The following is an 18,369-nucleotide window of genomic DNA, read 5'->3' as shown; positions in this document are numbered from 1 at the left end:
GTCAGTTTGCCAGCTGCCCCCAGTCATGTGACATGTGCTCTAATAAATTTCAGTCACTCCCCCCCCCTCCCAGCAGCCTAACAACAGAACAAAGGGAAGACAACCAGATAACAGCTCCCTAACACAAGATAACAGCTGCCTGGTAGACATAAGAACAGCACTCAATAGTAAAATCTAGGTCCCACTGCGACACATTCAGTTACATTAAGTAGGAGAAACAACAGCCTGCCAAAAAGCAGTTCCATCCTAAAGTGCTGGCTCTTTCTGAAAGCACATGACCGGGCAAAATGACCTGAGCTGGCTGCCTACATGCCAATATTACAATAAAAATACACATGCTGGTAGAGGAATGAAATTATATATTGTAGAGTGAATTATTTGCAGTGTAAACAATTTAATTTAGAAATAAAAACTACATCATAAAAATCATGACAGAATCCCTTTAAGTTTAGTTTTGCTAATTTCATTCCATATTTAGCAAGAGATAAGCAAAACAATATTCTTAACCGAGGCAAATCCACAGAAAGAATAAATCTTGTCTTAATTGTTTCTGAGAGAAGTGCATCCAACTCATTATTAAATGCTATTAGTATAAAGGACTTGCACAGGCAGTTCAGAAATTGCACTACATAAACTTGAAAAGTCACTTATGGCAATATTGAGTCTACAGGCTGTGTTTCTTCAGTACAAATTTGTAGTCAAAGTCTTGTGACAGCAGAGTGTTCCAGATCCATTCTAGACCCATAGTCACTAGTTTAACTCGAAATATGCTTATGAATGGCCTACAGCCCAAGTGATGCCCACCCTAAGGGTCTGGCCACACGGGCAGATTCGTGGAAATTAGTCGCCAAGCGACAAATCTCCTCTTCTTTGCGGCGACTAATCTTCCCGATCTGCCTTCCTCTGATTTACATTTCTAACCTGCGGAAGGCAGGGGAAGGCAAATCGGATTAGTTGCCGCGAAGAAGAGGAGATTTGTCGATTGCATAGGGCCCAATGGGGAGAGAAAGTATATGGACACAGAATTTTATAAGGTACACTTGGGAGATATTCCAAGAGTCTAAGACAATAAGATAAAAAATATGACACCCAAGAAATATACATTTCATATATAGTTTCATTGTTTTTTTCCAGAAAAGATCACGTTTGTAAAACAGTAATGATAAATGTTTTCAAATTTAAATATCATAACAGTCATGCAAAAGCATTTTTATTTTCAAAACAATAATATTCCAACCATTAAGGAGAAGTGAATTTTTATATGTAGAATGTGGGATCAAATCATGCAAATGTGGGAAGGACAGCCAAGAATAATTATCACATGCAATGCTGTCTTACACTTATGGTATATTTAAGATTTATGATAATAGCAGGTACTGCAATGACAATCTGTATGGTTTTCAATCTTCAAATTGTCAATCACTGTGACCTGCAGAAAATGAAGCATAAGAAATATCACTTAAGCATAACGTTTCAGATACTGCATTGGAAAACCAAGCACTAGTAACTGTTACATACTAATTGGTTGCTATGGATTATTATTATTATACAGTACAGTAGGGCTTGTTTATAAACAGAGCTCTGTAATCTTTGCCCTTATTTTCCCAGCTAAACAAATGTTTCTCTACATGCTTGGTAGTTGCAGAAATATGAGCGTTATGGCTTTGTTACAGGCATTCAGTTGGCAGATTACTTTGTACATCCAGCATGCCAGGTCTATCTATTATGGGGCAGATGTTAGTTACAGTGCATTAGATGGCATGCATGGGTTATGCCAAAATTGTTCCTTAATTTACATTGTACACTTAACATTTACATTTACGATTAAATGTTCATAAATTGTTCATAAAATGTATATTTCTTGTTAGTAGTGGCAATTTCCTAAATGGTTCATTCTCAGGCAGTACTAAGGTTCCTTGTGCATGTTGATATTGTTCTTTAAATTCATTTATTTGTGTCTTGAAAGCAGTTTTAGTGCATAGAATGAATTCACATGTGCCACATGTATGGGGAAATCTTGATCTGGAATGTAAATAAGCAGGACAGGATGGGACTGAACTGAGAGAGTTTAGAATTTGTATTCTGTATTTTCTGTTTTTATGGTTCCCTAGCCAAAGGCTCAGGACAATGCACCCGGGTGATACCACCTACTGAGATGACTACCTATTGGATGACTTGGGCATTTTCTTTCCTACTTTGCTTATTGCTACAATTTTATCAAAACCGTACTTTCTGAAATCATCATCTGGTGCCTAATTGTCACATGAACATGTAACTGTAATACATTATTTTGCTCCTGTTGTAAAATATAAGGATTTAAGTCCCACCTGAGTTCCATGACCTGTATAAAAGACCCCAGTATGTTGCATAAACTGAAAACATTCTGTGTACGTTTGTAGATTATATATTTCTGTGTAATAACAGAGTACTATATGTCTCAGCAAAAACACTTTTATCATACATACAAAACACTTTCATAGGAAAAGGCCATTTAACCCTATTAATCAGCAACTCTTTTCTAAATCCATTGTATTTAAAGAGTGATCTTTTTACCAGGAGAGAAAAGTGGGACCTCCAGCTTTGCACAGCTGCTTCCACTGCTACCAACAGCTTATTTATATAAATTGCATTAGAGTTTCTGAAGAATTGTCACAATATGTTTCCTGAAGAGAGGTAAGAGTACTTTATATTTAAATGTATATGAAACCCTTTTAGTGTTACAGACCATTTAAAGCTTGTTAATTAGTGTTGAGTGTCACCAGCATTACTTACTCTTGTGGATGCCTTTGCCACACAGCATGTTGCCTCAGATGTAATATTCTTTGGAACCAGCATGGTTTTCTTTGATCTCATTGGAGTAGGATATGCCCTAGAGAAGCAGCATCCAGTACACTGAAAAATCAGAGCCTTTCCAAGTCTTTTTGTAAAATATGTGTTTTCTTTAAGTTTGCACTCTGGGCATCCTGGAACAAGGTAGAAACATGCAAAGGTCAGTAAGTAATATTTTATTTATCACTAATATCTATACGTACATTTTAAACAGGAAGAATAAAAATGCAACAAGTACACACACATGACAAGAGTTTGGCTTATTTGTTTTGATTATTAGCATTATTTGCATTTTATTGCTGCATTGCATTAGACTCAGACTAGACATTAGACTATGGAGCACATTATATTTTACAACTTGAATGGAAAGCATTTAGGGTTCCCTGGTACGCATGAAACCAAATGCCTTCAAGTGACATCCAATACACATAGCCCTAAACCTACTGTGTGTATTTTAAAGTAACTGCATGACAGCTGAGATTATGTAAGGAGAAGGTTTAGTATTATCACGGTGGTTGCCAAAATATAAAGAACCCTTTACTGAGTATATCTGCCTGCCTGAGACCACTGGACAGTGCTCCCATTTGCTCAAATGTGCACCCCTTGGAGAACTACTGTAGGATTGTCACTCAGACATCTTCTTCTTCTAAAGCATTGCTTTCAAATTAGCAGCCCACACCCCAGTCCTGGCCCTTTGTTTATATTGTGTGGCCCCTGCATTAATGTCTGGATGCTGTGACTACTTACCTTGTGTAAGCTTTAAAAGGTATCAGTGCTTGTTCACATCTGTAATACCCTACATTGGTCACATCTGTAAACCCCTGGGTAGTTCACACCTCATACTCAGACTGTAAGCCCCCGCCTAGTGAAGATTGAAGCAGACTGGAACTTGGTGCTTCTACAGAAGTATCTTGGGATACAGGAATGCCAATCCTGGGTCTCAGTCAAGCGATTATAATCACTGGGGGTGCCTAACATTTGCCACCCTCCCAGTGATTATACCTTCCCATCTGCTTTAAAGTAACTGCATTATACACCATTATACACACCTTGCAGCATGAGCATGTGTCATCCCATGAGTAAATAAGTAATAAATGTCTGGGTTCTCTAAAAGATCCTTAATTCATCTCAACAGCCACAGGACTGCCAACCCTATTGCTATACAAATCATATAGACAGTTATATTTACTGAAAACTAATGCTGATAAGGTAATTCTGTGCATATGCAGATAATTAGCTACACAACAAATGCTCAGTGATTCTAAATTGTATAGTAAAGCAATCTTACCCTGAACCATTAAATCTCCTTCTGGAAAGGAATGGAGCACATGCATAAAGACAAATATGAAGGCCAGAATAACTGCTATGTACTTTCCACAATAATCCATGCTGTCTCTGAAAGAAAAATTAAAGAAAAATTACAAAATACAAATACACGGGTACAGTGGTTAGCATTGCTGTCTTGCCGATCAGGGGTCTTAAATATTGAGGCATTATGCAAATACAGATTGTATTTTCTCCTGTGTCCAGGTGGGTTCCCTTAAAAAAAAAAGCAAGTTAAGTATTATTGGATTAAACTGGCCACCACATAGTTCATCTAATGTTCATCTAATGAAAAAAAAAAAACTGTGCAAGACAAACAACTTTACCTTTGTGCACAAATGTAATATAGCAAAATACATTTAAATCAGCAAAAATAATTTAGTGACCTATTCACCAGTGGAAAATAAGATTGGTATTGTTATAGCCTGTGCCAGTGCACAATGTATACAATTTCCTATGAAGATTGTCATTATATTTGGTCCAAACAAACTGTTCTAGAAAGTAATGTGACATGTGCAATTAAAATGTGCAATGCAATAAAGAATTGTTCATTATAAAAATTGTACTGTTTTTCTTATTTGTGCAAAAAAAACTTTTGGTTTGTGACTTGTATTTTGTATATTACCTTTTGGTGGTAATATAATAAAGGGTGTGCTGCTATTTTAGAAACCCATAGCAACCAATCAGCAGGTACCATTTAATGGTTGCCTGTTTGAAAGCAATGATCTGATTATTAGCTATAGTTGCTAGACTTTTATTACATTACCCTTATTATCAGCTAATTTGGGATAGGGGCTGTTGAGAATCATTAACAATATCTGTAATGTGCTGCACAGCACACATGTGAAGCATAATAATAAGAAAAAGAAATACTTTATTTTTTTCATCTTTTTTTTTTAATTCAGGCATTTTTATTAGTATACCAAAAGTGACATAGAATACTGTACAAAGCAAGTTTACACATGTAAATTTAAGACTTTGAGATAATTACAACGCTCAAGTAAAACATTAAGACCCAATGTGACATAATTAAGTCCTAGAATTAGACATTATGATATACAATTTATGCAGTGATCTCCTAAACAAAGTCTTTCCAAGTCTTTCCACTTGCCCCAGATTTTCTCGTGCTTAGGGGAATTACCTCTAGTTTTATAAATAAGAGCTTCCAACTCACAGAGGGTTTTAACTTCACAAATCCACTGTGTGACTGAGGGAGGTAGGGAGTCTTTCCACTTTCTCGTAATCATTTTTTTAGCCACAAAGAAGCATTTATTAACAAATAGGCTTTGATGAAACGTAAGTAGATCTTTCAGTCCCACTCCAAACAAGCTGATTTTAATTGTTCTAGGGAGTTGCATTTCTAAGATTGCATCCAGCATGTTAAATATCTGTGCCCAAAAAGGTGATAGAGTTGTACATTCCCATAGCATATGTATCAAAGAGGCTTGCTCTATATGACATCTAGGGCATTCAGAAGATGCTGAAGGGAATATGCGATGCAGTCTAGCTGGATAATAATAAGTCCGGTGCACAAGGTACAGCTGAATAAGCCTATCCCTGTAACTCAAGGAAACTGAGAGGGGGAGGCTAACAGGTCCACCCATTCCTCATCTTCCAATTGACCCATATCTCCTTCCCACTTAGCTTTAAGAGTGGTCAGTGGAGTCTCAAACATTTTAGCATGAAGATATATATATATATATATATATATATATATATATATATATATATATATATATATATATATATATATATATATATATATATATATATATATATATATATATATATATATATATATATATATAGAGTTCAAGAGGACCCGCACTCCTTGGTTAGTGAACCAAAAATATCTTTATTTTTCAAACTTGTGCATCCTTGTGAACTCTACATAAATACTTTGACCCAGCACCCACGTTTAAGGAAGACTGGTTCAGAGTGCAAGCGTCTGACTAAGGTTATATATAAATATTTGAGATTATTCCATTTGAGGTACCTTGGGAGACTTGATCAATTAGACTAATCTGAACCAGTTGAATAGGTTGTTTACTATTTTGTATACATAGACATCTTTTAACTTGCTCATATTGTAACCATTGGTGATCGGGCAATTGAAATGAGCCCCTAAGTTCTTCAAAGGGAATCATTCTGTCCTCCCTCCAGACATCACCTATTTTACTTATGCTTATACTTGTCCAAGGCCGCTATTGCCCTTTGCCCAGAGTTATCATGCTGGGTTATCATGCTAAATTCAGGTATAGACGCCTTATATTCAAAGCGGTGGATTTGCCCGGTAGGAAGCCTGCTAGATCCTCTGATATAACCGTATGGAGGACATTACAGAGCCTGAGTGACAGTAACTTTGCCCAGATCTTAATATCTGTGCAGAATAACAAGATGGGACGGTATGCATCCATACGTCTTGTGTCCTTCCCTGCCTTATGGATTAATACTATAGAGGCTTCATACAGAGAGGCCGGAAAGGTGCCTGCGTCAATTGCATGTTGCAGCATTAGTAATAAATGAGAGCCGATTACAGTTTTGAAGCGCTTATAGAATTCAATGGGGAGCCCGTCTGGACCTGGGCTTTACATGAAGGAAAGGAGTCAATAGCATTATATAGCTCCGCTAATGTGAAGTCTGCTCTCTATATAGAGCTGAGGTAGATTAAGAGATGCTAAAAAATCCCCTGCACTTAAACCTCTGTGGAATAAAATGTGCATTTACCACATTTAAGTGGATCATATACAAGTGTGAAATTCACAGTGAAATGCCATCCTTATTCTAACCACAAACCTCACCATCAACTGTGACTGTGGGTTAAACTGTCATCTTTTCTTTAACATCCAAATCAAATGAATTTTTGTACCACTTCATGTACCAGACTGTGTGTACCTAACAGTACTAACATCAGCTGGTAAAATACTAGCACATAATAAAATATTTTAGAAAAAGCATTGCTTACATAAAGTTGAGCCACTTATTCGCATAATTGTTTCTAATGAATCCAGATAATGGTGAAAACTCCCCTTCAGAAGCTGCCTCTTGTTTGCCTCAGAATAGGGAGAACAATGCCAGCCTGACTCCAAAATTACATTGTAATATAATAAAGCCAACATGCCATAATAATCTCTATATGCAGGACAACAACAAGTAGCCTGACATCGTTCAGTAGAATTCTCACTAGTGAAATGTTTTTCATATGTTAATTAAATTTTCCATCAACTTCTATAGAGAACTAGGGGGTGCAATGGGACAGCATTATGGTTGGGTTTAGTTATCTTTTAAGCATCACTTCTCTAATGTAAGCAATACCATCTTTATACTTTCATCCTTTTTATAAGTATAATCACCCTTCTCCAGATCTTCTTTTTTCTATAATGTTGCTCTTGAGTTAATTATGTTTCGCAGTGTTCCGCTCCCCCTAGCTGATGGTTCCATGCTCAGCACCCAAGCCCAACATTCATACTGATGAGCTTTTTAACTTCCAACATCTCTGGGATTGTTCCTTTGTGTGTTTTGCCTGATTTCGGAGGAGTCCGAAATGAATTGCATCAATTCAAAAATCAGAAAAACTATTTTACCCTTAGCCAACAATGTAGGTGTCTATACAAATATATCACATAAAACAGCTCATATGTAAGACTTTGCTTCATCTAAATAAATAATTTTCATAAAAATATACATTGTTAAAAGTATGTGCCATTGGTTAATTCTAAATAGAAAACTGCCATTTTAAAAACGAAGGGCCGCCCCATGCATACAGATCACGAGCCACACTGCTTCCTGTTACAGTTAGTGATGCATTATGTCTGGTCAGGTGATCTCTGACAGGGAAATTGCCGAACTCCCAGTCAGCTTACTGAAGACGCGGAAGATGGACGCGTGGAACTCCGCTGGAAGAATCTGTGCCGCGGGGTAAGTATTGAGTATGGGTATTTCCCCGGGGGGGGGTAGTTAGCCTGGGGGGCGGGTCTACGTGGGGTGGGGGATACGGGGATTTTGCGAAAGGGTTTCCTTCTCCTTTAATATGATATAAAATATCTGTTGGTTAAGTATTCATTCTGGGGGTATAGTTTTTCCTTTTAAAATTAAAAAAATGGTTTGTTTTGCACTACAAAGCAAAACAAACCATTATTATACTGTTTTCATTTCAGACTATTATTAAGCCTTCTTCTCTTTAATTTTCATTTCATGGGTTTTGCATTTAGTGAGAAAAGATCGAGGGTTTTATTTATCAAAATCTTAATTCTTCTGATTTTTTTAAATAAAACAGTCCGACCAAACTGGAATCCACGATGTGACCTTATTTATTATAAAAAAAAGCATGATTTAATTGGATCAGGGACAAACTCAATAAAACTGAACGAAAATCCTAATCATACAATTTTTTCAGAGTTTTTTCCTGAATTGTACGATTTTTTCAGGCTTTTTCCTGAAAAGCCCACATTTTTTTGATTTTTGCCTGAAAACGTCTAAATAGTCGGATTTTCAACCTAATTCCAGCGAAGACCACAGAAACTTCCAAATAGGATAGGGACCTCTCCCACTGACTTATATACAACCTCAGCAGTTCTGAGATGCAGGATTTCCGGATTCTAACTTTTTCCATCCTTGGGGTATAATAAATCTCGAAAAATTGCGAGTTTTTTTCCACTTAAAATTCAGATTTTATAGTAAAAAAAACTTTTTGGCATTCCGACTTTAATAAATAACCCCCTAAGTTTCAGAACTCCCCAAAGAACCCTAAGCAACATACGACATTATGTATAAATGAAATGCATGTTGGTTCTTAATACAAGGAACAACAATTTCTAAAATAATTTCCTCAGCTAGACTGCCACCTTGTGGAAATAGATGACATGATGAAAGGTACCATTTGGATATCACTACTGTAATGAAGCCTTTCAATGAGAACTGTAGTTAACATGCTTGACAAAGGGAATTCTTCATATTTCTGAATAATGTAATAAGCTGTACTGTACTCTTCTTACCTATCAATATATATAGCTATAAAGCATCATCTGTTTATCCAATAATATAATCAGGAAAACATAAACAGTTTTTGCCAGAGGTATGCAATTACTGAAATGAAAAATGAATTAATAAAAATCTTACAAATATGCAGATTCCCTACTTTCTATGCAATTATATGAGTATATACAAACTTAAAAAAAATAAAGGCTATATACCAGGAGAACTATCTGCAGTCAGTTTCTGCAGTGTTATGCAGTGTTTTGGGGAATTTCCTAAAATTACCTCTGCATGACCATTCAGAAAAATAAATTTCTTATTATACAGTATGAATGCAAATATTATTTATGTAATAACCTTTTAGGATATGGTTAAAACTATTAAAGTATTGACTATTCTAATTTACGGTGAGAGGGAACTCCTGAATGAAATGAACAGTGCATAATCAATTTGTACATAGTGCAGGGACCATCTTACAAAAAACATTTAAAGGGACCTGACACCCATATATAAAAAGCTCTATAACAACAATTATTTTCAAATTAAAAGTGAAATTTAAATTTTGTATTTATTAAAACATCCATACATATTATAAACCTAATTAAAAATCTTAGCAATCACTTTCACTTTCCATTCTACATTTTCTAGATGACCCTGCTTACATTTTCCATCTCTCTTCACTATCTATCATTGTGTAGTCAGCGTATGGGCATAGGGATTAGGTCCTCCATTCTGGCGCATAATCAGATTTTGGGATGAAGTTTGCCTTAATAATAATATTCCATAAATGTAAACTCTAATTTATACTCTAATTGTGGATTCCAAAGGAATAAAGTATACCAGATTTTAAAAGTATACAGCGTACATATTATAAGGCAAGTTTGCTAACACAATAATATAGGACCTGGAATTATTTATTAGGGTGACAAGCCCCCTTTAAAAAGGAGTTTTGATAAAGTGCTCCAAGTAAAATAATACAAATGTGTAGCTGCCTAGACACATATTTAAAAAATCATGGCAGCCAAACAGATGTTTGCTTTCATTATTCAACCTGCAGTTTGCTGGAAAAAAAACTGTCAGTGTTTATAAATGAGCCCCACTGATTTTCAAAAATGACCATAAGATTACGCTAACGAAATATAGATTGTAATCTGTGTTGACAAGACCCCTATATTGGTTATATTTTCGTTCAATGTATGCACCCATCTTGTGAAAAGCAAAGAATTTAGACAACCTTTAGACTATGGTTAAAGCTAAATAAAAGACTCACTATTTCTAGCCTGAATTTACTAGCTATATACACCAGAATAGAATAAAGAAACGGATGTTAAATTTAGATGTTACATGCCATATAGATAACTGGAGGTGTAATAGGAGCAGTATTAGTTGAGAGCCTGGGACCTCTCCCTCTCTCTGTGACAGCTATAGAGTATGTTTCTTACATGCTAATATATTTACCAATGTTATGAAAAGAAGTAAAATTTTAAACATTCACTAAATATAAATTCACAAAATGTTCAATTTATATCCCTTGGCCTTGAGATAAGTTACCTCTTTTGTATGAACCTGTCGAACAGAGGTACCAGCTGATGTCCTGGTGTTCTGCTTTCTGTTATTGCCTTTAGACTTGTCTCCTTTTATACTACTTGTATTGATAGCGCAGGATTTAGCAGTTAAGCTGAGGGATCAACTAACCGTCTGCTAGCATGCCAGACTTCTTCATATAATTACTTTTCTGTCAATTTAATTATATCATGTTTTTAAAATGCAGCACATATTTGTCTTTTTCCCAGTGCTGCTGGTGTCAAGTTACTATCCACAAGATCAAACCCTGAATGTATTGCCTAATTCTTGAATCATCACCACAGCTTGTATGTTAAAATGTTCCTCTTCTTAAACCCTTTATTTTTAAAAGGCTTATGCAAAGTAATTAAAACCATTGAGTTGTTGCTAATACTACACTTTAGTTAGCATGTTATTAAAGAAAATTGTTAAATATTATTCAACTTCAAAGGAGAAGGAAAGTCATCTTGCACTTGTGGGTGCCAAATGTTAGGCAACCCCAAGTGATTGTATTGATTTACCTGAAACCCTGGACTGGTGCTCCTATCAGCCTAAAATTGCACCAGCCTTCTTCTTTCTTCAAATTTCCCGGGGCAAATGCATGCACAGTAGAATGAAAAAGCCGACTTTTTAGTAAACGTCCGGCTTTTTGTTCTACTGCGCAGCCGTGTGAAGAAAGAGGAAGGCGCCCTTTAAGAACTCAAATTCTGCCTTTTGGCAATGGCAAAGCCTGCCAAATTGCTGTTTAAGTCAAAGGGAGATGTCCATGGATTAATTTGGGGTTGTTTGCAGCGTTCCTGACATCCTGGACTTGAGTTTTTTAAATTCTAATCAAATTCGATTCAAAGTTTTTGGGTCGATTTAATTCAGTTTGAAAAATTTGATTTTTTTTTTTTTTTATAAATTTCTATTGGTCAAATTTCAAATTTATGGGAGTTTAGGCTTTTTTTTAAAAACCACTAGAATCCAAAATTCGACCTTTGATAAATGTGCCTCCATATGAAGTAAAATAGGAATATTCCAAGAAACAGTACTATAAAGAGTTGCTATACGCCAAAGGGGTTATTTACCATTCACTTAAAAATATACTGTTGCTGGAAGATATTAATTATTAATATGATAAAATGTAGCTTTTTTGTCGATAGATAGATAGATAGATAGATAGATAGATAGATAGATAGATAGATAGTTAGGTCCATAAATATTTGGACGGACAACTTTTTTTCTAATTTCAGTTCTGTACATTACCACAATGAATTAAATTAAATGAAACAACTCAGATGCAGTTGAACTGCAGACTTTCAGCTTTAAGGCTAGGCTAGGGCCACACGGGAAGATTCAGGGAGATTGGTCGCCTGGCGACTAATCGTCGCATCTTTGAGGCGACCAATCTCCTTGAATGGCTTGCTGTTATCTTGCACCCGCTAGCGCTAAAGTTGCCTGCGCCTATTCACACGCGGCGATACGTTTTTCAAAGTCGCTCGAAAAAAAGTAATTGGACAATTGACTCAAAGGCTATTTCAATGGCAGGTGTGGGCAATTCCTTTGTTATGTCATTATCAATGAAGCAGATAAAAGCCCTGGAGTTGATTTGAGGGGGGGTGCTTGTATGTGGAAGATTTTGCTGTGAACAGACAACATGCGGTCAAAGGAGCTCTCCATGCAGGTGAAACAAGCCACCCTTAAGCTGCAAAAACAGAAAAAAACCCATCCGACAAATTGCTACAATATTAGGAGTGGCAAAATCTAAAGTTTGGTACATCCTGAGAAAGAAAGAAAGCACTGGTGAACTCAGCAACAAAAAAAGACCTGGACGTCCACGGAAGACAACAGTGGTGGATTATTGCAGAATCATGTCCATGGTGAAGAGAAACTCCTTCACAACAGCCAAACAAGTTAACAACAATCTCCAGGAGGTAGGTGTATCAATATTCTAGTCTACCATAAAGAGAAGACTGCATGAAAGTAAATATAGAGGGTGCACTGCAAGGTGGAAGCCACTCATACACATCAAGAATAGAAAGGCTGGATTGGACTGGGCTAAAAAAAAACTTCTTAAAAAGCCAGCACAGTCCTGGAAAAAAGTTTTTTGGACAGATGAAACCAAGATCAATCTCTACCAGAATGATGGCAATAAAAAAGTATGGACAAGGCGTGGAACAGCTCATGATCCCAAGCATATCACATCATCTGTAAAACGGCCGTGTGATGGCTTTGGTGTGCATGACTGCCAGTGGCACTGGGACACCAGTGTTTATCCATGATGTGACACAGGACAGAAGCAGCCAAATGAATTCTGAGGTGTTCAGAGACACAGTCTGCTCAAATCCAGCTAAATGCAGTCAAATTGATTGGGAGGCGTTACATAATACAGATGGAGAAATTATGACCCAAAACATGCAGCCAAAGCAACCCAGGAGTTTATTAAAGCAAAGTGGAAGTGGAATATTCTTGAATGGTCAAGTCAGTCACCAGATCTGAACCCAATTGCGCATGCATTTCACTAAACTTTGGACAGAAAGGCCCACAAACAAACAGCAACTGAAAGCCGCTGCAGTAAAGGCCTGGCAGAGCATTAAAAAGGAGGAAACCCAGATCTGGTGATGTCTATGAGTTCAAGAATACAGGCTGCCATTGCCAGCAAAGGGATTTTAACCAAGTATTAGAAATTGAAATTTTATTTTCAGTTTTTTAATTTGTCCAATTACATTTGAGCCCCTGAAATGAAGTGATTGTGTTAAAAAAAAAAGGCTTTTGTTCCTCACATTTTTATGTTTTTGTTCAACCCACTGAATTAAAGCTGAAAGTCTGCAGTTCAACTGCTTCAGTTCAACAACTTGTTTCATTTAAAATTCATTGTGGTAATGTACAGAACCAAATTTAGAAAAAAAAGTTGTCTGTCCAAATATTTATGGACCTAATTATTTTTATATATATATATATATATATATATATATATATATATATATATCCCGAGTGGCACAGATGGATGAATGCTACCCCTACGCCATTGGGAGACGAGCCTGCGGGGAGCGTCGCTTCCCCCTACCAGTTGAACAACTTTTTGCAGCCGAGGTCCGATATGGCGATGGGTTAACTGCCATTTGGGGGACATAGATGCCGGCGCACGCTGGACAGCTCTGGTGCAGTATGCAACCTAGTCCGCGGCTAAGGTCCGGTGCCGTGATGTATGTATTGCCTTCCCGTGAGTATGGAAGCCGGTGTTTTCTACACGCTACGCAAACCCGGCGTTATGTGAACTGCCGGTTGGGGGCTCAGTTGCTGGGAAACGTTTGTTGGCCCCTATACAGCACTAAAAATAGTCGACAACTGAGGTCCGGTGCCGGGATGTGAACTGGCCCCCTTCTATGAACATTGAAGCCGTATTTTTGCATACCATGAAGCAGCGATGGCAAGATGGTCATTAACAAGTATCAGTAACCAGAATGTTAACAACGAGTGTTTTCTGCTCATGACTTTACTTTGAGAGATATAATAACTTTCCCTGTGATATCGGTGGTTTAAAATAACGTGAGCCTATTAACGATAACTGCTTTATGAAGGTGTATTTATTCTAACCGGCTGCTGGATGAGCTATGCCATATACGGACTTTGGTTCGAGTACTCAATATAGACTCTGTTGGTAATTGAATAATGGACACTATGGGGTTAACACATGGAATTTAATTTAAACAATTAACTAATGTGAACACCCACTGTTGGTGTTGGGATGCACACGTTTGCGGATAATATGTCTGCAGATTATGTTTATTTTGTTTTTTTAAATATTTTTTAATTTTTTTATATTTACACATTATATATACTAATGAATTGGTTCTGCATATATATCACATAGTAAGTTCAGTACTGGGGTTGAGATGATTAAATAATTTTTAATCTGGGTATTATTAAACAGGATTAGTATAGTGAACACTAACATGTTTATGAATTGTACCAACATGATCAGGTGGTATTTATATATGTATTAGGGGGATGGGATATTATTTGATTATGACACACAGAGGTCTAATGATTAAAAGTAAGTGGCTAGTGCGAGGGCCTTGGGATTTAACTAGCGTTCTCTGTGCTACTATTAGAGAGGCACTAACAACTATATACTTAAAATATAATGTGGCTGTACCCCCTGATTTAACAACAACTAAGTGGCCATTTGAAAGATATAATAAATGGACTAAGGTCATATTGTATTAAATTTAGTAATGAACCATCATCAACTCTAACACATGTAGTTAAACAATTAAGTGAATGTAAAGTATTAATATATTATGGGGACCCGGTTGACTTTAACTGTAGTGAAGAGATAGTCCATGAAATGACTGGTAACCTTGTAAATTATGTGACATCTACTCAGAGAGTGATAAGTTAGCAACAATGTTTAGATAGTTTAAGCTTATGAGCTACATTATTGTTGCATACAAGTTAGCTATTTTGTTTTTAACTTACTGTATAACAATAGATGAATTGTAGATCTTTTATCGCTTGTTTTTTTAAAATATATTAACAGATGTGGGATTATGTGTATTTACAGAGACATGTTAAATGGGAGGTCACTCCATTAAGATGATGGCTATACGTCATGGGTGGTGCTGCTGTTTTCCCGCCTTTACGCAGATTTAAGGCATTGTCTACTGTTTGTTTGGCACTTTGAGAAAGGCCGTGGGTCGGTCGAAACGTCAGTCTTTTGCTCTGAAATAAAGTAAAGTTTGAATTTTAAGTCCTGTGAGTGCGGGTCCTTCGATTTGCTATGGAGATTATTTACAGATTCTGCACCCAGGCAGACTAATGACTTTATCGTGAGTGCCGGTACTGTGGGGAATATATATATATATATATATATATATATATATATATATACACACACACACACACACACCCACAGGAAGCCGGCACTCTTGACTATAAAGTGTTCATATACCTGGGTGCACGTTCGACACATTATCTTCATCCATCCCATGTAGAACAGCACTCTCAGGGCTTAAAAAAGCTTGCGACTAACATTTCGGCCTAGTCCAATATACTCTAACACACTGAAGTGAAGTACTTTTCAGCAGGTGATTTTATTGGCTCAAATCATGCAGACAACAAGTGGCAACGTTTCGGGCCTCACAGGGCCCTTTATCAAGCCTGTGTAATAGTGCACTGTTCTGTGTTAAATAGTGTGTGTTATGGGTGGGGAAACAATTGTGGGAGGTATTGGGCGGGAACAATAATGCCCATTAATTACATTCAATTATTTCTCAAGTGTCTCATTTGTGTTCCAATCCATTCAATGTATAAGTGAAAAGAATTCTTGGATAATAAAACAGGCAATAATGTTGCAAAAAGTCCCATCATGGTTCATAATTGTGTCCAGTAGTACAATCTTTCTTTTCAGGTGAGTATATGTGAACAAACATTAGTCAAGCAGTCTGAATTAAAAAACAAATTTCATAAAAAGGAAAACATTTTAAACTGGACATTTGCAAGGATCAGAGAATCTGAGACGCTTCTGCATTACCTTACTTGCAAGTTATATTATGTGTCCATTCTGTGACTTCTCCATTCATGCAGAAGGTAATTTTAGCACTCAGAATGTTCCGATCCTTAATCATTCAGTAACCTTGAATGAAATACAATATATAGTACATAGAATGGAAAACATATTAAGTCAGAAACAGTAAAATTACTATTTCATTGTCTGCCTGCCTACTGTTAAATAAACATTGCAGGAGTGTAATCTTTATTTAGGCCACTGGGCCAGACTGTGTCCAACCTATGTATCCACTGCATTTCAAGTTTGTATAATAATGTTAGTCAATTTTCCCCTCTCCTTTGTATCCCAACAGAGTCAATTACCTGAAATTTTAGCTGGCTTACTGTATGCCCAGCCTGTTTGAAATATGCTGGGGCAGATAATGTCGTTAGTTCTTTGTGAATGGTGGATTTGTGTTTCGATATTCTGTCTTTTATTTTTTGGGTTGTTTCTCCCACATAAAGTAAGCCGCATGGACATTTAAGTAGATAAATGACAAATGTTGGCTTGCAAGTGTAATATTGTCTAAAAGCAAATTTTTTGCCTGAGTGTGGGTGATGGAAATTTAATCACTGAATTGTACAATGCAAACACGGGAATGTCCCAAATCTGGGTTTGTTGAGAAATTGAGTGTATTGTCCCTTTGTACTTCCTATGTCTGCTTTAATTAATCTGTCTTTGCCCTTTTATATGCCAACATCGGTAAATGCTGAAAATTTGGGACATCTGGTACGCAAGATTGTAATAGGTGCCAGTGTTTGCGTATGATATGTCCAAACTGGCTGTGTTATAATTACTTACAAACACCATTCTAGTATTGTCTTGTTTATCTTTTGGCCCCTTAGACAAAAGTGTTTCTCTAGTCTTATTCTGTACTTTATGCATGCTCTTCTGCAGTATATTTGTGCTGTCACCCCTCTGATGTTTAAACATTTCATTCATTTGTTCATCAAATTCACAGTGATCACGGATGATACGTTTCAAATTGTGACACTGGAAGTGAACATTTTAGAGGTTCTGGATGAAAACATTCAAAATGGAGAAGATTGTTTTTATCAGTTTCTTTTCTATAGAGACTCGTTTTCAACTTGTTACCCATTCTGGTGATTCAAACATCGAGGTAATTTAATGTTGATTCGTCCGACACCACTATGAATTTGAAAGTATCCACAGTCTGATTTAGAAAATTATGGAATTGGGCCAGACTTTCCTGTGCACCATCCCAAATTAGTAACAAATCGTCGATGTACCTCAAATAAAGGAGATAGATTATTGTGTCCTCTATGTATGACATGTATAAATTGGCGTATGTAGGGGCCACATTGCTTCCCATCGCTGTGCCCCTTTGTTGGATGTAGAAGGTGTCTTTAAAAAGAAAATAGTTTTGATGTAATACAATCTCCAGCAGAGAAATAAAAAATGTTTTCTGTTCAGTTGTGTAGTCAGTGTTATTTGGTTAGTGTCGTATAGCTGTTAATCCTGACTCATGTGCTATAGATGTGTATAAGCTTGCGACATCAAAACTAACTAACAGGATGTCATGTTCAGGTAAAGTAATACCACTTAATAGTGTGAGTAAGTGTTTCATGTCCTTGACGTATGACCTTGTATTTTGTACCAGCGGTTGTAACATTTTGTCCGGATAAATCGCTAAAATTGTTAAATTTTACAATCAATGTACAATCAATTAATGTTAAATGAATTGTTTATGAGTTAGAAATAACGAAGCATGCACAATATTTTAAAGAAAAAATAATTGAGTCCTAGTTTTATTCTATTTAATGCTATTTAATTAAGGTCAAGCACTAGCACTCTGTGGGACTACTTAACAAAGGGGGGAACCCATATATATAGAATCACGGGATTAAATGGTTTAACTGAAATTAAATTATATAGTGATAACATATATTTACTTACCTATACTAGATATGCCATGACCTGGATGAATGAAAATCTTCATAGTCATATCAACACTCAATAGTAAAAACCCATGTCCTACTGAGACACATTCAGTTACATTGAGAAGGAAAAACAGCAGCCTGCCAGAAAGCATTTCTCTCCTAAAGTGCAGGCACTAGTCACATGACCAGGGGCAGCAAATTGACAAAATGTCTAGCCCCATGTCAGATTCAAAATTGAATATAACA

General features: G+C 36.5%; 1 protein-coding gene across 1 annotated transcript; it reads right to left on the bottom strand.

The window, feature by feature from the left end:
• Nucleotides 1–342: 342 nt before the first annotated feature.
• Nucleotides 343–10,723, bottom strand: cga.L (glycoprotein hormones, alpha polypeptide L homeolog). The gene is given in 4 exon segments (NM_001091704.1): nt 343–1,429; nt 2,773–2,963; nt 4,118–4,224; nt 10,678–10,723. Coding segments are annotated over 3 exon segments (369 nt in total). The 5' UTR covers nt 4,218–4,224; nt 10,678–10,723; the 3' UTR covers nt 343–1,351.
• Between the last annotated feature and the right edge of the window lie 7,646 nt (nt 10,724–18,369).

The sequence above is a fragment of the Xenopus laevis genome, chromosome 5L (assembly GCF_017654675.1).
Source record: "Xenopus laevis strain J_2021 chromosome 5L, Xenopus_laevis_v10.1, whole genome shotgun sequence".
Lineage (NCBI taxonomy): Eukaryota > Metazoa > Chordata > Amphibia > Anura > Pipidae > Xenopus > Xenopus laevis.
Note: the sequence above shows the minus strand (reverse complement) of the source record. Positions and strands in the feature narration are given on the sequence as shown.